Source organism: Mastacembelus armatus, chromosome 3, assembly GCF_900324485.2.
Source record: "Mastacembelus armatus chromosome 3, fMasArm1.2, whole genome shotgun sequence".
Classification (NCBI taxonomy): domain Eukaryota; kingdom Metazoa; phylum Chordata; class Actinopteri; order Synbranchiformes; family Mastacembelidae; genus Mastacembelus; species Mastacembelus armatus.
Window position 1 is genome coordinate 1,435,990 of NC_046635.1, and position 24,519 is coordinate 1,460,508.

The window sequence follows — 24,519 nt, forward strand, 5'->3', positions numbered from 1 at the left end:
AAAGGAAAATGAATAAATAACTTGCTTTTTACACTGCAGCCACCGACAGCTGGATCCCTTTGACTCTGGGGCTGCTGTCTTTGAAGTGCATTGTTCTTTCTACTGTAAAGTCAGTATCTCATTCTGGTGAAATATCTACAGTGTCCAAAGAAGATAGTTGGAAAATAGAGACCAGATGAACATGCACCTTAATCAGTTTGATTTTAAAAGACTGTAAGACATTCATGTGCAATTAAGAGAGAACAGCAAAAAGAGATATATCTATATATATATATATCACTTCTTTTTCCTCTCAGGGCTTCAGTAATGAAACAATGGAGACAAATGTGCATGTACTATAGCTACTAGAACTTGTACTTGATTAACAGTACTGATGATAAAGGAGTGTAAAGGCTTAAAACAAGCTCAGTGTGTGTCAGTTCAATTCCATGTTATGGTGGTTTTTACCTAAGTCGTCCTCACCAGCACATTGAGTTTGCTGTAAGTGCGAACACGTCAGGTTGTAAATGTTTTCTCAGAAGAAGAGTGGGAGTCTGGCTGTTGGGGAACAACCTCAACTAAACCTCAAGTTTAGGGATTTTTGTGCATCATATTTAAAGGAGAAAGGGAAGGAAGCAGGGAAGGAAGCAGGGAAGGAAGCAGGGAAGGAAGCAGGAAAGGAAGCAGGGAAGGAAGCAGGGAAGGAAGCAGGGAAGGAAGCAGGGAAGACCAAATCTGGACGTCAACTGAGCTGCTTCCTTGTTAGGATCAACTGAGAATCTCTTATGAACTGCAGCAACGTGATTCCTGTAACTGACTCTGGGTGTTGGGAACAGTAAATATAATTAGACAAAAGGACATTTCTTTCTTTAATGTGAATAAAACCGTATGTGACGTTTCTTTTCTTGCTTTTCTTTGCATCTTCTCTGTATTTCTGGAACTTGTGGTTAAATACAGTATAAAGAATTAAGAGACTGCTCATTGAGAATTGGAATATAAGTACACAAGAGGTCAGTTAGATATTTATACATGTCTGACCTTTATCGATCTATCCAATATAACAATTAATCACAACATAAATTGTATCGATCACTGTACAGTAGCTGCTACAATACGTCTTTATTAGCATGTGCGGGGATGGGGCAGCTAGTGATATAACTGCTGCATATATCTTCTTGTTTTCTGTTTAAATTTTAATGTGTGCTCCTCTGTCCGAGAGGTTATGTTTTCACAGGTAGTGCACACACACACACACACATACACACATACACACATACACACATACACACATACACACATACATACATACATACATAGAGGAGGCAGATACATACAAGAATCTGAAAGCTGTCAGGCACAACAGGAGGCTAACAGGCATTGTGCCTTCTGCCCTGGGGCCATGGGGGGAATGGGTAAACCATTTATTAGACTAAACATCTGCATAACTGTGTGTGTGTGTGTGTGTGTGTAATGTGTGTGTATTTATATATGCTATTCAGTGTGTGTGTGTGTCTCTATGTGCATGAGTGAGTGCTGTCTGTTGAGGGTGACTGACATATTAGCAGTCAGACAAGCTATAGAATCATTTTAAGTGTAAATAAGTGTGAAACGAAGAACATTACCCTACCGCTGTGTCAATGCCACCTCCATCACAGCAACACACCTCGACCCATTGTCATCTGACCTCATTGCTCATATTTGTCGCAGCAGGGAGGATGCAGTCATCTCCCGCTCTAAATGGCTTTGTGCTTTTACACTGCAGAGAATAAAATAATTCAGCATGAGGTGAATAATTGCTTGGTCCTGAATGTGCAGTGTGGAGTGTCAAGGCGAGGTGAAGTCACAACAATCCTAGCTCTGTGTGAATTAGCATGAAAGCGTTTGCATGTGTTACAGCTGTGTGTTTGCGTAGTAGTATCACTCATCCTCGTAGCACGACATGCAGTGGGAATACAGATGTCAATTTTTTAAAGGTCTTTTCCTCCCAGTTACAAAACATTAAAGGTTTTTTTTCATCTACAGTTCTTTGTCAGATACCTGTCTCAGATTTCTCCTAGCAATGGATGTAACACAGCACTGAAACAATTATTGTTATTGCAGCAGCGTTTTATTATAGAATCAATTACCTGGTTACTCTAGGATTATCCTAGACCTCTCAGTCGGTTTGTAAACCATCCATCCGTCTGTTCATTATCTATACCTAGTTATTTCTATTTTAGGATCTCTGGGACCTGCTGGAACCTATAGTGTTTAAACTACTGTCTACTAAAGAAATAGTTCCAAGCTGTTGACAGCAAGGTCACAGACAGATATTATATTTGAAAACACTGAAAATAAAACTCAAACTGCCTGCATGTCTAGATACTGTCCTATGGGGTATGTAGGTATTAAGGCAGTAATCTATACTTTTTAATAAATGATGCATAAATTGTTAAATATTCTTCTCCGCTGCTGCTGCATTTCTTGTGTGCTGGTGTTACTGAATGACTTGTGAGGATTCTTGGTCAATGTGTTGGATGTATAAATGTTTATTATCGCTGCAGAATAGCTGGTTTTCCTCCATAGTGGCACCATATTCATTTGCAATAGCAAATCCTAATTTCTGTGTTTACTTTGGACTCAACTCTTGAGATAAGCATTTAGATGATTTCTAAAAAGCTGAATTTATTCAGATAGAGAACCTTGCTCTGCCTGCCCCTGAATTTCCCTTCAGGAATTAATAAAGTTCATCTTTTCTTATATGTTGTATAGGTGGTACTGCCTCCCCAACCCCTACAATAGAAAACTGTAGGGGTTGGAAAGTTGAACACAATTATCCAAATAAAATTGAACTTGTAGTACTTTAGTGTCAGGGCATATCTATGTAGTATAAACACGTAACTACGGTAGATACAGCATAGATAATGTGGGTTTCATCAATTCTGTTTTATGCATAGGTCTAGTGCACTGTGGTGAAATGCAGCACAGTAAAAACTACAACAAATATCTACGCCAGACCAGTACTGCAGTAAACCTTTATGTAAGGTGGATCCAACTTAAGAGCAATGTTGAAAAATGACAAAATATTCCTTTAATTCACTTAAAGTAGATGCACAACCAGTTTGTCAGTGTCTAGTGAGGATCAATATAAGTGAACAGCATAGATTTTATGTTTTTTTTGTGTGTGCTACTCCAGTGTTGAGGGATTTATTTAGGATTTCTTTGCTTAAAAACGGTGTTGGCTTCGATCAGTCCTTATTTTTGTCACAGTATTTAAGAGTAAGGGCTTCCCCTAACTGCAGTAAACATAAGCACATCAGCACCATCACTTCCATTTTAAGATGCTCTGATCTACTAAACCTTCGAACTCACCATCAGGTTTGTGAGTCTGTGTGTGTTGTTTCATTGTTACAGATAAAATATGATAATTAGTTGATGGCAAACATCCCAGATCTGGATTACAAACAAAATCTATTGTAATTAATTGCTTGTTGGCCCGAGACAGATTGGTCCCCGTGCATTTCATGGAAATTCATTCATCCATGTTTGACATAACCTTCAGACACAGACAAACAAACAAAAAAAAAAAGATCAGAAGGAATAAATGCACCTTTTCTCTCGTCCTACTTCATTTGGGCTTTGACTTCAGCTGTTATTTTATTATGTCACTCATGTCTTTGCCCTCGTGTATCAACCATAGGAGATGCGGTACATGCCTATTAGCCTCTGACGCCTTTGTGTGGTATCATTGTGCCATTTGATGCTCACATTGTAAGGAAAGGTATTCCTCTGTGGTGCCTCAAGGCAGCCTCCCAGCCTTTGAAACTGCATTTCAAACGTTTTGTTTAGGGCTTTGACAGGACACATCTCCACTGCTCACGGCTCTCCAGCAGCCAGCCGGGACTCCTCTAAATGAAGTATAAAGTCTCAGTGACATCCAGCATTTTTCTTTTTTACTGAGAAGACTCTATCATTTCACAGTGAACCCTTTCTTTCTGACACTGTGGCTTGTGCAGGTCTCAGAGGAGCAGAGGGGGCAGAGCCAGAGCAGCCTTGAGTCTTAAGCCTTAAGTGGACCTACTTTTTCTGAGTTGACCTACGATGCTCAGATCAATTGGGCCTTTTTAAATTCCCCTTCCAACATTTCAAACAGGACTCTTGATTTTATTGTGGGTCACACAGTACTTGTATCTGATGGACATACGTGTTTATACACGAATTGCTGTTTGTGTGTCATCTGCCGGTGCCCACTCAAGGCCATAAGTGAGGTTTGATGGATCTAGTGGACTATTTTGTGCAGAAAAAAACAAATATCTGTGATGGACTGGGGCCCTGTCCAGGGTGGACCCCTGCCTTTCACCCAAAGAGAGCTGGGATAGGCTCCAGCAGATCCCTGGGACCCTGGTTAGGACTAAGGGGGTCTAGATGGTATATATGGAACACAAATATGTAAATTATACTGTCCATAAATATAAAGTGAACCTTGATGGAGGCTGATTTAGCGACAGGAAATATAGATAAAACAATGCCATTGATTAATTTATTAACATTTTATATTGATGCTGTGTATCACAGTATTGCTCGTAGTATTAAATAATCATATGCTGTATCTGGATTCTGGATTCTGTCCTGTTAAAATATCAACACCCTTTCTGCACCTAATTAGAGTCATTACTACAGACACTACTCTGTCTTATAATTGGTGCCAAAACACTGGACAAGCATTGATTTAAACTGACCCTAAGCTGATCAAAGTTTTGTTAAACTTGTTTTCAAATTATTGTGGAGAATTTTAAATGAATCCCACTTTTAAATTATTCATTGTGTTTCAACCCACGCTCTGTGCCTGTCCCTGTGCCTCTGCCTCATGACACTTTTTGTGAAAGATGCATGACTCCAGATTCGTGGAGAGTGATGACCATGAAATAAGCGGAATCAAAAAGGCTGATCAGAAAAGAGGGGTGAGCCAGGATGGGGGCTGTCAGTCTTGTCTGTCATTTCTTAGTAGATTATAGCCTGAGGTCTGGCCCATGAGCTGAATAATGATCACTTATTATTCTATGTGCCCTTCTATAATGAGTGTCTCCCAGTGGAGCAGCTCTCTGTGAAAACCGACTGTAACACGCCAGAGGGCACGGGGGTGGTGAGGGGTTATGCTGCATGCACACTCACTTTTGATTTAGTTTCTGAGGCTCTGGTGGTTCTGTGCTCGTCCACAGTTGAACTACGCTGAGTCCAGGCTGACCCAGCTCGAGGGCTGTCACTGCGAGAGGACCTGTAGCGCCAATGGGCTCGTGTACCGTGACAAAGAGCTGTGGGTGGAACCCGAGAACTGCAGGAACTGTGCATGTAAGGTGAGTACCACCCTCAACCTCAAAAGAAGGCACTGGCTTGAAACCATCACACTGTGGGGAAAAAAAACTATCTAAATAATATTTAGTACTTTATTATTGAGCCTCAAGTGTTGTTTTCTTCTAACAAGGAAAACAAATTACCACTGGGAGAAGATTATCTCAATTTGTTTCTAGTACAAGTCAACTTGTAATAAATATTTCTGTAGAAATGAATGTCAGAATCTAGAGAGGAAGCAACTTGAGGCCAAGCTCGGTTCAGCCCTCGTCTATTTTCCTTTAAGTTTATTAAAGTCAACCTTTCCCACTGTCGTCTGCTGCCATATTATTCCCCTATAATTAGTATTTGGGGGCATTTATATGTATAGTGGCGGCAGAGAGGTGACTGGAAGACATGAAGAATGAAAAGGTCTCTGGCCAGAACCCAGGATGATATGCAGTAAGGTCTTTCAATCCCTCAACCACTGAGGTTCATCAGCTCTTCACTGAAGCTTTACATTACCTGCACTAAAATATTCAAACCCAAGACAGCATACTTTCTTTTCAAAAAATATATATTTTTACTGAAAAGAAGGACCAGATGATATGAATATTTTGTGGTGAATAATACAGAGTTCAACAAAGAAATAGCAGCAATTATGGGAAAGTCAATACAGCAACATCACAAATTGCGAGATTTGGAACAAAATAAGCACTGGAACACTTTGAGCATCATAGATTGATTATGCATTTCAGCGTAGCAGGATTTGAGGGTAGATCTAGAACCTTATTTTCTCCACACTAGTGTCCTTAACTTGCCCTGCCATCACACTTTCCTCTCTCCCAGTCCCTGCCTCCTAATATGTGCCCCCTAATAAGCCTCCCCTACCTGCACTCATACATAGGAGTCAGACTCTGAAATGTTTTGAATCAGGCCATCCTGGGCCCTGGGGAATTAGACTTGCTGCATCATTGCACATCAAGCACAGGGTGGAGTTTAGCCGGTCTGATTTCCTCCTGTGGACATGCCATTAACTGATAACTGTGGCGTCCTGGGGGAACCATTTCCAATGACTCATGAAATGAAGAGCCACACACAGAGAGAGATATCAGCTTTAAAAATGAAGGCGGTCCTTCAGGGCCAGAATGACTAACTACCTGCTATCAGCAGGCCACTTGGTTTCAGCCTTCGTCAGCCAGCCTTAGTGATGAATCTGTTATCTGATTGTATGACATTATCTTTTTTTTAAATTGAAGAATATGATAACTTTTAGTTTCAATTTGCTGCCCAGTAGGTGGGATATCGTACATTAACCTACATTATAATATAATATAATATTATATTAACCTACACTGTAATATAATATAGCTTCATCAATATATGTTGGAATAAAGATATCACAATAAAATTATTGCTTATTTTATTTATTTTCTTATTATTGCTTAATTATTTGAAATGTAAACTGTGGGAAGGAGAAGACATCTGCGGTGCAGCGTGGTTGGCAGAGCCACAGACAAAAGTCATATGCTCAGAATGAAAATATGGAGGTTTATACATTTTTGTCTTTTAAAAAATGCATTTTATTACAGAACGGTGTGGTGGAGTGTCGCAGGATTTTCTGTCCACCAGCAAACTGCTCAGAGGACTCGCTGCCTGTGCATGTCGATGGGACCTGCTGTAAGAAATGCAGACGTAAGTAACAAGCAGCACTCGTTTAGATCCAGCAGGAAGCAGGGGAAAGTTTCACTATTACATCTGCGGTAAACCACTTTTGCTTGTGTGCAAAAATGTCTTTCACACCAAACAAATACTTTCATGTTAAATTCATTAACATTCTGCTTTTTTCAAGAACAAGCAAACAGTTAATGTAGATATAAATGAGTAAATATTTAATAAACATTTTATCCACTAGAAATCAGGTTAATATTCTTGCTTACCTCTTTAACGTTGTTCTCACATCATCACAGTAATACAGCAGACTGTAACTGTCGTGGTGTGTTTGTAATTGCTCAATATTTTAATTGTTTCCGACACTTGGAATATGACAGCACATCCTGTTTTTGGGGCCAAGTGCAGGCGCCTTTTGTTACAAGTATAATGTGATGTGGAAGAGATTTCATGCCAGTCCCAGTTCTGGTCATTATTTGCACAAACATGACAGTTTTCTTGTCAGGTAAATATAAACACAGGTTGTTGTGCACATTTTAAAAGAGTGTGGGTGCTCTTATTCGTTAAGTCTTAAATGCATTGCTTTACGGTATTATGTCTTTGAAGACACTCATACAAGAAGAATGACTGCAGGCAAACAGGAGGGCTGTTATTTGGAGCGATCACTTCAGTGTAAACTGTGAGAACAAAGGTTCCAGTCACCCCATGTTCATGAAGGTGCCATGGAGGAACTATTTCTAGTGTAAAGCTCACAGGGCTCTGGTAACTGCTCACAGACTCATGGACAACTGTGCCTCCCTTGATATACTTAAAAAAAAAAAAACTAGATCCCTGACGTATGGTCTTTGAATAATCCCAGCCCTCCCCTGCCTCCCTCCATCCCTTCGCTCGCTCCTTCTTCTTCCTCCTCTTCCTCCCTTGTGAGCATCAGAGCTCTGGCACAGATGAACGAGAGAGCAGTGCTCCAGAGCTGCAACCGAGCACTCTGCGCTCTGGCACCCTGGAGAGGAGAAAGGCAGGACTTCGTATCATATGCTTCATTTTCTATTTCTGCTTTATCGCCAGAGGAATATGCAGAAGGATCTTGTCTGTTGTATTCTTAATGCGCTGTTACATTTCCTCTCCACTTATTCACACTAGCCAAGAACAGCTTTGTTTCTAACAGAATTGACTATGCAAAACTTCAGGCTGGAGACTTTTTTTTAAAAAATTATTTTTTTACTACTGTTGAAAGTTCCACAAGTGCTGATATGAGCTGATGAATTATTCTGTTTCTGGGATCTGGCTACTGTACTTACCTTAGAGTGATACTGAAGCAGTTACGTTCTGTTTTTGTGCCCACAGCAAAATGTACCTACATGGACCAGACCTTTTCTGAAGGCCAGCGTTTTTTGTCCAGAACCTGCAGGGAGTGCAAGGTAACACTCCTTGTTATGGCGAAGATTTGTTTCTCCAACATTTACCCTCTGCTCTGCTATCAGATCACCATCCCCCACTTCTCTTTCAGTGCAAACATGTAATGGTTGTGTGTGGCGCACTGCTCAGTATGTTATTCAATTAGCCAGCAGGGCTTATTAGTTTTTCCCCCTCCCCCAATCTGTTCTATCTTCCTTTTTTCTCATATCCAATAGAGAGACTGCCAGGTAATTAGAATAATTTATGAACACAGCAACACAAAAGCCTGATTTGAATTGGAACTTCATCACTGTGTGGATTATAATTAAAGTCATTACTCCGGTTCAGCACAGAACAGAGGTGAGCTTTCTTTAGTGTGAGGCCATTTATCTTTAAAGACGCTATTTTAAGGAGAAAATTAGTGTTTTGTGCATATAATTGCTTACAAAGAGCCACACGGTGGATTCCTAGACTCATTATAAGCCCCGTGAGACCCGGAAACATCACTATATTGTTTGCAAGCTTCGTTTCAACCAATTACAGCCATTATTTACTGCTGGATATGAACCCTGCTAAATGACCAATTTGTGGAGGAATTATTTTTAAAAGGGGCCAAAAAGTGTTTTATTTTGAGGCTTTCAGGGGTCTCTAGGTGAGGGCCATAAATCTCAGCTGGACAGGATGTTTTAACCTGTGTTTCTAAGTATGTGAACCTGCCTGGGTTTATTTTGATTTCTGCATGTCAGACTTAGAAACACATTTAAGTTTAGCATTGATTTGGCCGGTAGCCTTTCTCCTCCAGATCATCTCTGTCCTGTCACTCGCAGCGAGAGAAAACGATGCGTTGACACATGGAGAGGATAAACGAGATGAATGGGAGAGAGCGTGAGGGCCACATTAAGCTATTTATTGATGATGTGTTAAATGAGTCAGATCATTCGGGTTCACAGCTAAAACTATTTGTCTTCATTTGAAAGTCTGTATTTTTGGGGCTTTTTTTGCATCTTAGAGGCCACTGATTACAAATGAATTGCACTTCACCATTTTCCAAACCATCAGTTTTTACTTACTACCGTCAAGGCGACCACTGGTTTCAGCTCATCGCCAGGTCACATCCATAGACAAAAACACTAATAATAATCAGTTTTACTTTTTTATTTGCACATGAAATGGAGTTTTTCTCATTGTAAGCTTAAACAACAGGAGAACAGACTTTAGTAAAGTTTTGTTTCATGCAGTTACTTTTGACAGCTTCAAAACAACCAGATTTCAGCCTCCAGCAATAAAGTCAGATGTGCTACACAATCAGTCTCTTCCAGTACTGAAAAAATGAAAAAGGTATGCTGCCAAATCCTGTCTCATTTGGATTCTTTTGCATTACATTTGACATTATTTTAAATAATTAAACATTTTTTTAGGTTTGTTTTTGGGAGACATATTCAATTTGAACCGGTTGGCCATGCACAAGATATTTCAGATTAAAGTTGCAGTTAGGGCCTCGTCGTCTTATAAAGTTGTTATAGATGGAGTAGGCATTTTTACAAGAGACACACAACATTTGCATTTATTTGGAGTACACTTTATCTTTGTGGCACTGCTTTGGTCACCACCAGTTCCTAAGAAACGTATCAGCGTGCCTCGTTTTGATTTAGGGAGCTAGTGGCTCTAAGCCTGTCTGATGTTTTGTTCTGGGCGGGGAACAGGGATATCAAACCTATTTTCTCTGCAGCTATTTTCTGTTAATAGAGACGGTATTGATGAGGCTGGATTTAAAACCAAAAACAAGCATCCAAGCCACAAAGGTCTGAGGCAAATTAGATGTTAATTCTCCAGGGTTTTGTCCAACTAACATTTTTACACTGGATATACCTTATTTGGTTAAGTCACTACAGTAGTTAATATTCATTAGACAAAGAAAAAATGATGTGACTGATAAAAGACAAAACATCTGTACTTTACTTAAAAGGCAACATAAAGAAAGAAAACAGAAAAGCACGACATTGAAGTAAGCTGTGAAGGAGAAAAGCATTTTAGGGATTTGAGTCGATACTTTTAGACCTTGAGAGGCGTCGAGGGGACCACCTGAGCTCAGATATACCAGCCAGGCTTCTGCTGCTTTGTGTCTCCTATTTGTATTGAAGGCCCAGGGGAAGATCACACCGGGTTTTATCTACCTTTGTCTCCCTTCTTTGGTGCCGTGCATCTGCACCTCACCTGTTATCTGTGTTCATACCCTGTTGTGAATGTGAGCAGCACAAACACCCTTCTCTTTCTGGCTACTCTGTTATCATGAAACGTGTTTCACTATGTGTTGAAATGAGTGTGTGTTCTTGTTGCTGTCTGTGTGGACGATCATGTACATTTATTCATATTTTTTAAAACTATAGATGGAATTGTAGGAACCTGCATGTGTCAGTATCGATCCATCCATCATCTATACCCCAGCTCTGTTTGGGTGAAAGGCCCCTGGACAGGTCACCAGTATGTGTCGATATGACATTTCAGTAATAAATGGTTTAAAGAAATGACATTATTAACCAGTATGGAAAAAAAATGTCACTGTCAATGTGACTATGACACACTGGGGTCTGCAAATTCCCACTTTCAAATCAATGTTTTTATTTGCCACTGACTAACCATTTCGTCTGTAAAATGATTAACATGACATGTTGTCTGGTTGTGCTTTGGCAAGTAAACCTATTTGTTTGAGAGTGGTGGCCCAAAGGTTGAGGAAATGGGCTTGTGACTGCAAAATTACCGGTTTAAGCCCTGGAACAGATCAGATTATGTCATGTTTCCTCCAATGGTGTAATTTTCTGCTGAAGATAGCCCCTTTTAATTCACACTCCTTCACACATTCGACCTCAGCGATGAAATTGTAATGTCTTGCCTCTGTCCTGTCTTCCCAGAATGGCCTGATGGTGAAAGTCACAGAAACTTGTCCAGAGATCAACTGCACCATCGGCGAACAGATCTTACCAGAAGGCAGATGCTGCAATGTTTGCAGAGGTATGTCTTCTTTCTTACTGCACTATTTTCACTTGCATAAATCACTCTTTCCTTGGATATGCACGCACCAATCCCTTGCCGCTATAAGAAGTAAACACAGCCAGTTTGCCGGATGCTGATTCAGGCGGCGCCTCTGCAATAATTTGCTTTCTCTCCCTTTCCACCCAGTATGAATGCTTCTTGGCTGGGGTACCTATCAGAGCAGATTGGTCTGTCTGCTATAGAGCACCTGCTATGCCAATTTGCCTGAACCCCGCTGCTTTGGCAGTGAGGTACTACAGGGTAAATAGCCACCGGTAATTCAGTAAATACACTGAATAAACAAACTGTAGGAGGCTGTCAGCTATAGAGCCTTAATGAAAGAAACCCAGGGCTGATTCTGAGCGAAGAAAATTGCGCTCTCATTTAAGTAAGATAAGCAGCATGCCTTAGCGTCATCACATTCAGATGAGAGGAAGATGAAAAGGAGGTAAAAGAGAAGGCAAGGAAAATACATAGAGGAGAGGCAAGGAAACGACAGAAGGGAGAGGTTGAGTGTAAAGGAGAAGCTGGGGGTAGTAAATGTTAAGTCTTAGGCTGGATTTATACAGACCTTCACTATGCATGAAAAAAGGCAGCTTTTGCTTTTGCACTTCTGCTAAAGTGATGCAAAAAAAGTTGGATCTCATTCCACTCTTCCTGCATTGGTTAATCTCTTACATGCATTCCTGTAGGATTATTGAACACTATCTCTGCTGTTTGCCTCAAGACGATGGCCAACCATAAAACAGCTGCTCCTATGAAGCCTTTCCAGACTTATAAAACCCTTTCTCTGGGCATTACAAACCACTGTGCTGTGGTTTGGTGTCTAATAAGCTTTAAGCACATTGAGTAAATCTGTTCTTCCAACTGGACTTCCCAATATATGAAAACAGTGCACCCCCACCAGCACAGCTCCAGCCATTGTTTTAACTCAGGATTAGATCTAGTTCACGTTGACGAGAAAGGACAGGAAAGGAGAGAAGGGGACGTTGAAGAGTATAATGCTGCATGGGACAAAAGGCTGAAACGTAACACTAAAACTAGATATGTTGAGAAGACTAAAGAAAGGAAGAAGGATGAAAGAGGCAAAGTAGAGACGGGAGGAGAAGATAAGAACAAAGCTTATTGTGTTAAGAAGAAGAGGAGTGAGAGAGGAGAAGTGTAGAGTGTAATGGCACTGACAGCAGAGAGAGGAGTGAAATGTAGGAGGGAGAGGGTGGACACTGTTAGAGAAGTTTGAGATTAGAATCACACTGCCCTTCAGTATAAAACTCTTTCTTCCACTCTCTCTCTTTCCCACACACACACACACACACACACACACACACACACACTGAAAGTCAGAACCGCTCATTATTTCAGAATCACCTTCAGTCCTCTTCTCCACTGTGGGTCTCAGTACTACAGTACTACTGTACACTACTCTGAAATTTACTTCTCTCTGGTTCTTGGTCACACTGGCTCAGTTAAATTAAACTTTTTGTATCCGCCTGTTTTATTAAAATAGCAAATAGTCCAATGAGGGACCAATGTCTGTGTATTGCAGATCAGACGACCAGTGATCACAAATCACATCTGCAATAGCACTGGTGTGTCTGGTTGAACTGTGAACACACTGTACATGAACTGGACCGGTTCCTTGTCCAGTCCGTGCTTTAACGTGCTTGTGGTGCAGGGCTGTAGATGGTGGGTGGGGGGGGGGGGGGGGGAGACTAATGCAGACACAGCTCTTTCCTCAGTAATGGCTCATCCCTCTCAGGACTTTTATGTGCAGTCAGTCTGTCACTCATTACAGGACATGATGGGCCACATCAGCTCATACCTGCTGAGCAGGAGACAATCATTTCTCTGTCTGTCTGTCTGTCTGCCTCCTAATCTGTCAGACTGATTCTCAGCCCATCTGTCTATCTGTCATAATGTGCTTTGGTCTCAGTCTGCTGTGCTTACATTTGAAAAAGATTGGTGCTGTGCCGAACTGGTGGCGCAAAAGGGTAACGTTCTCACCTTGAGATTCAGGGTTTGATTCCTGGTAGCGGTACTTCTTGGGCAAGTGAAAACCAGTTGACCACATTTACAGGTGCGAAGCCAGTGAGGGATCAGAACTTTGCCGCCAGAGTAGCGACTCCTTCATTTCCATGGTGGCTATGAAAACCTTCTAGCTTGTTGCTAAAGACTCCACTGCAGGTGTCCAAACATACTAAAATATCCATAACACCTTCTCCAACCGCTGTTGCAAACATATCTACTTCCCCACTGTTTTTCACAACCCTGCTTTCTGCAAATGATGATTTTTCCCAGTCACACGTGGTGTCTACTGTTATCACTGCTTGGATTACAGTATGCTCACAGGCAGCAGTTTTTGATTCCCATATGTGCTTAGTGTTGAGGCAACAAAAGGGCCTTTGTTTAAAGTTAGGGGAAGTTTGTGGTTTTGGTTTAATGTTGGTGAACACGTTTCATCTTTGTCTTTACCAAGAGCCTGATCTTTCTCCAAACATACCCACCACAGAACTGTTAGTTCATGAAAATTAGCAATACCCAGCAGCACAAGTGGTTATTTTTAGTTGTTTTGTTCACATTTTTATGAAATCTCTGTGCTGGAGTTGCAGCATCCTCTAGGGTCTGTCCATCTGAGGGTGCATCCCAATTTCATCATTCTTTACACCTAGGCCCTCGCTTGACCTCGAAGACATTTTGGTTGTCCACCTTGAAGAACGTTTATTTCTGCTCTGAGGAGCACGAAGGAATCTCTAAGGAGCCGTGAACGAAGATACACGTTGCCCTCCTTCTTGAAAGCATTTTAACAGTCCAACACACCCTTTAATTACAAATCTGCTATTGATTAGACACTACAACTGGTTGAACTGATATGATAATACGTCACAACATCTCTGCAGTTTCTATTTTATTCTCAGATTCTTGTTAAGAGCAGTGGAGCTGTGTATAATGCAGGTCTCGCGAAAGAACCACAAACAACTTTCCTTATTCTTTAGAAATATTTTTTGAATCTACTGTTATTTTGCCCTTTGTACCTGTTTCATGAAGAATATCATAGTCACGGAGAAAACGAGAGCCTGGTGTCCTTCAGCAATAAAGACATTTTAATTGTCTATCATTGCTTCCATTCAGCCACATGCAAGGCTATAAATCACTGGGTAGAAATACAGATGGATGTGACAGACTTACATAATTATGCATTATGCATAATTATTGTCTATATGCATAATTATTGTCTAACATATTTTGGCTAATTTAGGTTTTCTACAAAATATTTTATAACAATAGTCATGACCTGGATTATTCCTTAATTCATTTACAAACAGAATATAAATACATGTGAATAATTATTTCATTAAAAACGGGTCCATAGGCCTGTAGTTCCTGAACGCTGAGCTACAGAAATACAGAATGCAGATATTTAATAAATGTGCAAATGTCTGTGAGACTGTTGACAGAAGTAAAGCCATCTGACAGCTGATCCAGTTCAGCTACAGTCTCCAGCAGCAGACGGTTCAGAGGAAAGGAGAAAGTCTCATTTGTCTAAAAATACATTTCTTTGCTTCCTCTCCACTCTCACCTTTTTCTGGGATCTGTACTTGTGGCTTCAGTTGCAGAGACAAAGATGCGAGTGAGGAAAACAGCAACGCAATTAAGGGAATTGAGATGTACCCAATGTATCTAGCCCCCATTGGATAGCTGATAAAAAGCCAGCCAACTTGTGATGCTGTTAGTGGTTTTAAAAAACGTAGTGGTGAAGGTCCTGAGTTGACCTGTGTCGGCTGACTAAAGGCTTTTCTAATAAATTGGTGCAGCACATTGTTTCTAAAAGGCCCCTTTAAAATCTGCACACTGACACATTTCACCTAAACATCAACACAAACTACTAGATGAACACTGTGCTGGCAGCACACTGGCAAGTAAATCTAGTACAGTACAGTACAGTTTTTAAGAATTTGTACTTTACTTGTAGTATTTTTTTGGGGAAACTTATTACTTTTACTCCCCTACGTTTGAAAGAGAAATGTAATACTTTATACTCCCATACGTTTGAAAGATAAATACAATACTTTATACTTCCCTAAGTTTGAAAGACAAATTAAATACTTTATACTTCCCTAGGTTTCTATAAAGACTCTTGTTTCTCGTTACTTTTGAGGAGAAATTGTCTTAAAACTGAAAGACAATTGACTTGACAATTGACAAGGCAAGTTTCTTGTTTGCATGTGGTTTGTCCCACTTAAACCCCCTAAAGATACACACTCCTCCGGTACAGTAGGTGGCAGTATGCACCTTTGAACGCTGGTTGCAACCTGCCAGGAAGAGGAAGAGGAAGGAGGTTTGTCCCACTGGTGTTGCCGTATCGCGCTCAGAGGCCGTTTGTGTTGTGCGTGGTGGTAATGATTTAGTTCTGGTTTAGTTCTGGTTCAGTCTTGGTTTAGTCCTGGTCTAGTTCTGGTCTAGTTCTGGTCTAGTCTTTGTTTTGTCCTGGTTTAATGTTGCTAACATATGAGTCCTGGGTTAGACCTGATTTTGCCCTGGTTTCATTTCAGTATAATGTTTAGACACAGCTCTAGTTTCTCTAATGTGAAGCGTCTAATACTCAATACTTGAAAAGTGTAAGTACTCACTTTGCTTAGACCTGCTGCAGCAATGTTTAATAAAAAGCTTGTGTTTGATTTCATTGACACTCTGTCTTCATCTGTCTACATCTGTCTTTAAATCCATGTGACTGAAACGTGATGTGAAATAACGCTGGTGCTTTTGTTTATTCACTATATTAGATTTTGTATAGCGACACATCCTGGTGGTGTTTTGCTTTGCACTCATTTACTAATTTTCATTGCTACTTTCAGACTTGACTTAGACCTAGTTCTCTCCCTGAGGGGTCAGGGGTCAGATCCTGCCTCAGGTTGGGGAGTTTAAGTATCTCGGGGTCTTGTTCCTGAGTGAGGGATCCATAGAACGTGAGATTGACGTGATTCTTGACTCTTTTGAAAATGCATTGTGAAAAAAGACATTTTCAGATTTTGTTTTTTTTTTTTTTAAGTACTTTGAATACTTAAGTATTTTTGAAAGCACATACTCCAGTACTGTAGCTCAAGTAATATTTTCACTGAGCAACTTTTACTTGTATTGGAGTATTAATACTTGACCAGGGGGATCTATACTTTAACCCAAGTAATGAAGGTACTTTGTCTCTTAGAGAGATGACATCATACGAAGTTATCTTTTATAACCAGCATGCTTTGTGTATGTGTGTATATTTTTTGTTCTGTTTGTGTACTTGTTTGTCTTAATGGAAGGCAAAATTGTTATTATTGCATTAAATCAACTGCAGCCGTAAACTTGAAACATCAAACTTCTTGCCATCCACAGTACTGTCGGCGACATCAGCGAGGTGGCTCATTTGTGCGTTTGGCTGCTTTTATCTCTGCATACGGTTTTGTTTGTCTGTCTGTGTGTGTCTGTGCACAACTTTTTCACTGCCTGCAATGAGCAAATTTTAAGACCGATGTAAATCAAGGCTTCCTTTGTCCCTCTCTTTCAGGTTATGACTTCTGCGCAGAGGGACTAATTTGTGGAGAAAACTCCGAGTGTAAAAACCGGAATACTAAAGCAGAGTGTGAATGCAAGAGCGGCTACGCCTCCATCCACGGGGACGCTACTTACTGTGAAGGTAGGACTGTACTTTGACCAGCTCGGGCTCATGTGACTGATTTCTATGTATTAGCTCAGGATGTTAAAAGCACAGTGTGTTTAAAATTCACTGTTCTCTTTTAGGAGAACATTTATGCAGGCTACGGGCCACAGACCGAGATTTGTAACGAGCTGATATTGACACACCGACTATATAACATGATGATGACTGGCTATAAAGGGAACAGGGATTATTCTAAGAAAGCTCTGTGGTCAGATTTGAACCAGGGCCCGAAACTTTATCAAGGCATCAGTGGCTGCACAAAGATTAGTGAAAAGAGCACGGTCTGTGAAAATCAAGATCTGCTGATCTCTGTGTTCTGTGAAAATCCTTGGTCAAGGTTCAGGTTAAGACTTAGTTTATGCAGATTAAATAGGTTTATTAAAGGACCATAATACTTTGGATTTGAGGACATTTATAGTTTACATCTGAAGGACTAGTGTTATTCCTATAAATGGTAAATGTAACAGTGTTGCTGTTTGGCGTTCTCTTTAATCAGAATCAGAAAAGACTTTATGTTGACAGTAATGAATTAACTTTTTGATCCACGTGTAAAGTTGAATGTTGTTCCTGTTGTGGGTAATTTTCTAATACAAGGATTTGTATTTATTAGGCTGAATCTGTTGCTCATATTATTTTGGCTTTGTTTCAGAAAACACATAATTGAGTTTTGAGACATCGGGAACCCAACCTCTCAGGAGAGGTCAGTCATCTCAGGTTGCCAGGGTGCTTCTAGTACGCTGATTGTTGGACTTGGCAGAGTAGAAAGCCCCAGCTTGTGGGTGCTGGAGGCCCAGACTACTTGTGATATGGAGCTAATGGCCTTATTTGATTAAGAGGCTCGGGAGCAGCAGTCGGCGGATTGAAGGATTTGCTCAATGCTCGGTGCCATTGTCTTTGGGTCAGAGCCACATCAGACTGAATCCACTAAACGCGCTAAGAGCAGTGTAGCTGCAAGCCATCCGGTCTGTCTGCCTCTGTTTGATCTGCATGGTAAAGAGGTTTACCAAGAGCTCCACTTCAATCCACGCCAGTCCCACACCATATGAGTGAGGGCTGAGAAGCGCTGATTGTTAGATCAGCTATGTAAATTATGGAGCCATGGTTCCATTGGCTATGGTGGCATTATCCATGTTTGGGAGTTGCTCCCTTAAGGCAGCTCAAACCTCTTCTGTGAATGGATTAACTGGAATCCCGTTGTACAGTATGGTGATATTTGACATGTCTCCACTCTTACCGCAAACTTAAATTAGCTTAGTGTAACGTGTTTTACACAGCAGACTGGAGTAATGGCCTTCTTTCTTGCTAGATGTTTGCACAGTCAATTCATTTTTAATTTCTCCTTTATAAACAGGACATTGTCTCTGGCCTTGGCCCCAGGATGTCATTAAACATGACCAGTACATCCTTTATCAATCATTTAATGTGTAACTAAATGATTGAATAGGAGATTAGTTACTTGTAAATAGAGAGCTGTTTGAGGAGGGACCAAAGGATTTAAACAGAGGCCACCTTGAGCCACCTGTATGGCATTCAGCCACCGTTTGGTGCCATAATGTCGGCCTTTAACTTATAATTACTCTCAGTGGGATATCTGGTTGGGATGTTGGTCTCCAGCGTGTCAAACTTTGGATAAGTAGCACCACATCTGTTGTGAGAGCTGGAATTTATATATATATATATATATTTTTTTTTTTTTCCTATTTTAAACACAGGTCAGACTTTTGTTCACCTTGACATTAAAAGAAAATAAAAGATCTGAAGTCGTAAATATCAGTTTTTCATTCTAAATAGATTTGGACATTTATGGACGACTGAAGAGAAAGTGAGTTCACTGAAAAGAGTAATCTGAATTTATTGCAGCAGTGTGTGTGTGTGTGTGTGTGTCTGTGTGTGTCTGTGTGTGTCTGTGTGTGTGTGTGTGTGTGTGTGTGTGTGTTCCCATGTGACTGAGAAGTGATTTTTGTTTGTTTTTTTCTTTAATGAAAAACACTTTTCTCACTTTTCTCTAGAAGTCAGTGCAGCGACAGCCTATAGCGACTGTCCGATGCAGCAAGTATGACACGGGCCGACTTTCTAAACTCAGCAACAGAACATGGTGAATGTGTTAATATTCAAAGCCATCTGCCTAAGCTCAGAAAAAGTAGAAATATGCCTGCATATGCAAAATATGCACACATGTAGAAACACAAACATAGGCTAATGATGGTCTGTGCCTCCCTAGTCAAAGTGTGTGTTTATTTACTCCATTAAAAATGCATTACTGCATATGGCGTGACATCTTTTTAGATTTAAGAGGGCAGTCCAGTTGGAAGCATCACTCTCCATACTGGATCTTTAGACAGCTGCCCCCCCCCCCCCCCATCTTTCTAGCTTCAGAAATAATTCCTAATCTCGGAGGAAGCCTTGGGAGAAGGTGGTGGTTGTTACTGATTAGTCAACACTCAACAGCCCAAAGGCTTCAAGACAGCTTACTGCAGGCTGGCCTGCTGGCCCTGCCGCAACAAACAGGCTTCAGAAACACAAGACTTCAGTCCAGCTGGACGTGAAATGTTTGGCTCATCAGCCCTTTAATGTTTCCCCACAATTACCTGATAGACCTTTAGTTTTTTTTTTATCTCCATTACCTCAAATAAACTTTATGAGCAGTATAAAATACAGTATATCCACAAAGTTAAATCTTAGAAGAGTCTTGTAACTTCAGATGTTTTTGCTTCACATCTATGATGCTCCTTTCTAACCTCAGCTGATCAGGAGAGACGGGCTGTGGCTCAGGAGGTCAAACAGGTTGTTGGGGTTAGAGAAACATCATATTTTTCCATTGAACCCATTAGATTTTAGTTTTGGACATGCATGCAAATACTGGTTTAAAACACTGGTTGTCTTGATGTATTGCGGTTTTCTAATGTTATGATTTTATATGTGTGGCTAAAATGATCATACCAGTAACTAGGTTAAAGAAAAGAAAAATCTAAAATCCCCATTTTGTTCTATTAATCTACCTGTTAAAATATCTGCAGTATGTGGACACATGATCTCTACACAGTGTGAAGTTAATCTTGTTATGATTACCTGCAGTCCATAGGTGAGGCAATTTGACGCTGTTTAGCGAACCATGGCCCTCGTAAGTTAATGCTCCTAATGCTCATCTTCATGTCTTTACTATGAAGTGTCATCGTGTTTTGCCGTGAGCTGATCAGCCATCGCCGAAACATTTTGTTGGCTATCACTGACACTGTCAGCATCACGGTTTCTACCCTATATACATATCCAGGCCCGTCTATTAGTACATAGTGAAGCAGAAGTACCAGTATCCTGGGATCAGAGATGTTATCTGTACGATCAGATAAATCCTGTGAGGCAGGACTATTGGGAACCCTGAGACACTGGTGTTAAAACACTAATTACCATTGATAAAAAGAACTGGCTGCACCTCATGGGTTCTGTTCTGTGTCCAGCTCGGTGTGTCATGCCACCTATTGCTGCTCCATTCAACCTCCATTTGTGCTAGTGGGCTTATCATAGGCTTATAGTCTTCATTAGCTCTTGCTTATGTTGTCTCTGATATTCTTAGAGTCTCAGCGGATGCACTGTATCGTCTCTCGGTTCCAAAGGACACAGACATTAATACTGTTGTTTTGTTAATTGTCACCTAAAAAAATATCCCGTACTTTTGTTGAAAAACCCTGGGCTGAATCCCCCCCACAACAGATCTCTAAATAAAGAAAAGCTAGACCTGATGATGTCGAATAGTTGCGTCAGCTAAGGACAAACAACATGAGTCCCTGTTTCCCAGCCAAGGTCTGCAGGGACCCTCCTCCCAAACGGCCACTTGTAACCACAGAGGCTGCTCTGTATAAATAAAGGTGCATTTTTTCCAGCACAGGTTTAATATTGACCCCACGTACTTCAAATCTTTCTTTCACTACATATGCTCTCAGCTTTTTGTAAGGCCCGTCTCTTTTGTCACTATACCCAAATAATCTCCCAGTCTGCAGGGATCTTGCTGTTCCTGTTCCGTGCACTTCCTCCTTCATGTTTCAAATTAAAAGCTCCAGCAGCGCAGCTTGTCCTTGGAAACGTTTATGGGTGAGCACATTAGGGAAAAGTCAGAGCAGTTAGTGAGATGCTCATGTCACACATGCAGAGCTGAGTCTTATTTCCATGGAAATGTTCTCGGGAGACTGACGTGGAGAATCCTCCTGCTGTTGAGGAGCCTCATGGGTCACTGTGTCCACACTAATGGTGGCATTAGTGCCTACTGTGCCCTGTAAATCTTCAGCGTCTCATATGTTGAATTCTGTAACATTGCCTTATCCTTGTTTCACATATAAAGGTGGATCTGTTTAATTATTTTAGCAGCTGTTTGCTTGGAGCAGAGTCGCTACCGTACATTTAATTGGACCAAATTAACATGCATTCGATTAAATGTGTGTTATAATTCCCTCCCTTACTTCATACTTCTGTCAATCATAATCTAGTGCTGCACTGTTCTGTAGTTTTGGACTATAGACCTCTGTTTTTTTTTTTTTTTTTTCTGCTGTGGGTAATAAGATTAGAGCCCAGTGTGAGGCCGACACATCAAACCAATCAGTGCTGTTTCTGTTTGTTCAGCTTGCTTTCATTTAGCTCTGGACCAGTCGAAACCCCTGGGTTCAGAGACCGACTCTGATGTGTCGCCTTAGCTAACAGGTTTTGGGCCAAGGCACTTTATGATGTCCCTGATCTCCAGTCAATCTCCGCTGACACCGCAGCAGATTTGAGCTCTTCTTCTCTTCTTTTTTCTCTCTCTCTCTCTCTCTCTCTCTGGCTTTACCGCTCACAGATAATATGGCGTGACTTTGGTGCTAATAGCATCACAGTTATTGCAACTGGAGCTGCTCGAACACACTGCAGGCATCTTGCTTGATGTGCTGCCATTTCCTGGGTGGTGCAATAGACAGTCAATCTGTCAGTATGTTCATATAGCCAATTTCATGCATCGTGATGAATTTCATAGGGAAAAAAATAATAATTATGCTTTAAAGTAAAAGTACTTTAATCAAACAGAGAAAAACTTCCATTGCACTTGTGTTGTGCACCTGCTCCAATTTGAAAATAAATCAAAGCATTGCTTATGGTAACAGTATTGTTTTGATTGCATTATATTGCACGGTTGCAATCACTGAAAATAAACTCAATAAAATCACTTTAGAGCCATGTGCCAGTGCCACCAACAGATCTCAGAGATGTCCATGCAGTGCGTTACATAAAATCTGTGGAGTGGTTATGAGTGTGTGGGTTTGGAGTGGTCTAATCAATTGTTCGTCCATTTTACACTGTCACAGAATTTATAAAACTAAAAATCCCCCCGACAGCTGACGACACAAATGGGAAGTGAGAACAGTGACTTTTTTTTTTTTAGTTGACAGTCTTGTCATTGCTTCACACCTGTTTCCCTCTGAAGACAAAATGATGGATATAAGTTAGTAATACACTAGAGCCATACAACAAAAAAGTCTGCAGCAAAACTTCTTTACACCTGATGATGAGGAGCATAAAAGCATAAAAGTGGGGCTCAAACAGGAAATCTGGAAATCTGGCACCTCTTAATAAAACTAATTGGACTTCTTTGAAAAGTGTTGTAGCATCAAGTGTCATTGTTGTAATATTAGAAATATAATAAATAAGAATTTAGGTCCAAATGTAAGATTTTCCCAGATACAGTGTTTTCGCATGTTTACCTCGGCTTTGATCAGTCGAAAATAGAAACAGAAAATAGAAAATATCTGTAATGTTGATTTTTATCTTTTGATAAAATGTTGATTTTGTCTAATTCCTAAAATAAGCAATCTAGTTTACAAAGCAAGCTCATGAACACGATACTGCACTCATGAGTTGATAAGTGTAAAGTTCTGGAGATAAAGCTCTCAGCGTGCGATGGTTTACTAATGCCATTTTATTCCTGTATGAGCGTGCATGAAGCAATCTCACTGTTGATTATCTAGTTTCCTCCTAATAGATTTTTTGAATGCGAGAGTGACAACTATGCAGATTACCTTTCAGACTAACATCTTGTTACAAACAATACCTAATAAAAAGACCTTGCTCTAAGGGACAATAGCTACCTTCATGGAGAATCATTTATTTTTAGTTTCTTATCTTAGTAAAGAAAAGACAAGATCTTATCACAAATTTTATGACTTTATCAAATTTTGCTTTTTGACATATAACCTTTATATCTATTGTGCACAATTTGAGTTTTATTATATTTCTTTTCCTCTAACAGTATTTGTGAATTGGATAATGAAAATATTGAAAACTGAGCTTTCTAAAGTTCAGTAGAAATATGTTGTTATGGCCACGCTTCACAATATACAGGCCTCCCTGTGAATGGTCTTCATAGTGATAATTTCCCTTCTGAGACACGTTAATAACAATATTTAAAGTAAATTTTTTGATCCGCTAAGTGCCATAGTCTAAATTCCATTCATCTCCAAACAAAAAGCTAAAAAGCTGATTCCTAAAACTGCAGTCATCTGCAAGGCGAGACATTACCAGGGGTAGTCACCTCACCCCAAAAAAGGAAAATGCTTTTTTGAAAGTACTGAGCATGTAAATGTGACTGTCTTCAGTTATTCTCTCTTTAACCCTTTCCAGGAAGCTTTGGTTGTGTATGAGGCCTGTTTTCTGACCATACTGTATAGTGTTGTAAGGCAAATCTTACACCTGGGACCAGGGATTTACAATTTATTAGGACATTTGACCTTACTCGTCTTGTCGTTCTATGTCGTTGAGGCTGATAAAGGTGTTTGCGTATGTTTGGAAATGGGCTGAGGCTGAGCTGGACATTTGGTTTCTGAGTCAGACAGACCAATACGCTGAGTGACGGATAGTCAGACAGAAAAACAGAGATTTGTCATGGTGGGAGGCCGCAGTTACAAACAGAAATACAGACAGATCCCTGGGAGTGCAGATCTACAGGAATCATGTCCACAGAGGTTGGAAATGAGTTAATCAAGGGTGGCGCCTGCCTGCAGAGCTTTCACAGTATGGATGAAGGTGTGTGTAAGTGCGAGTGTCTGTGTGCTCGTGATGTGTGTAGATGTCCTGGGTTTTCAGATAAGCTCAGGAAAACATATTGTGTCTGCGCCCGGAGTGCAGCACCTGCCCCTTATGTTACGGCTAATCCGCTAAAACTGACAGTTTCTGCTTACTTTCCCCTGCTGAGTCTGCTCACACATAACAACACCAGGGGCCACGGACACATGGAAGTACACACCCGTAATGTGTCGGGAGAGTTTTAATCGCTTTTATATCACAGGACACCTTTTAATGGAAGATTCTGAATGCTCAGAGAAAAGCAAATCACATAAGTGAATCACAATACACTTTATTTTTCTTTGTTGCTATGTATGCACTTGTGGTGTCACAATTAAATGAAAAATACACTATATTTT

At 40.5% G+C, this 24,519-nt stretch overlaps 1 protein-coding gene across 2 annotated transcripts in view; it reads left to right on the top strand.

Annotated features, from left to right (window-relative positions):
• Nucleotides 1–24,519, top strand: part of LOC113138299 (protein kinase C-binding protein NELL1) — a 208,442-nt gene that overhangs the window by 71,366 nt on the left and 112,557 nt on the right. For both annotated transcript variants that reach the window (XM_026320617.2, XM_026320616.2), the window contains exons 8-12: nucleotides 5,178–5,312; nucleotides 6,879–6,981; nucleotides 8,302–8,375; nucleotides 11,262–11,361; nucleotides 16,931–17,059. In XM_026320617.2, coding sequence (XP_026176402.1) covers nucleotides 5,178–5,312; nucleotides 6,879–6,981; nucleotides 8,302–8,375; nucleotides 11,262–11,361; nucleotides 16,931–17,059 — 541 coding nt within the window. The remainder of the gene's footprint in view (nucleotides 1–5,177; nucleotides 5,313–6,878; nucleotides 6,982–8,301; nucleotides 8,376–11,261; nucleotides 11,362–16,930; nucleotides 17,060–24,519) is intronic.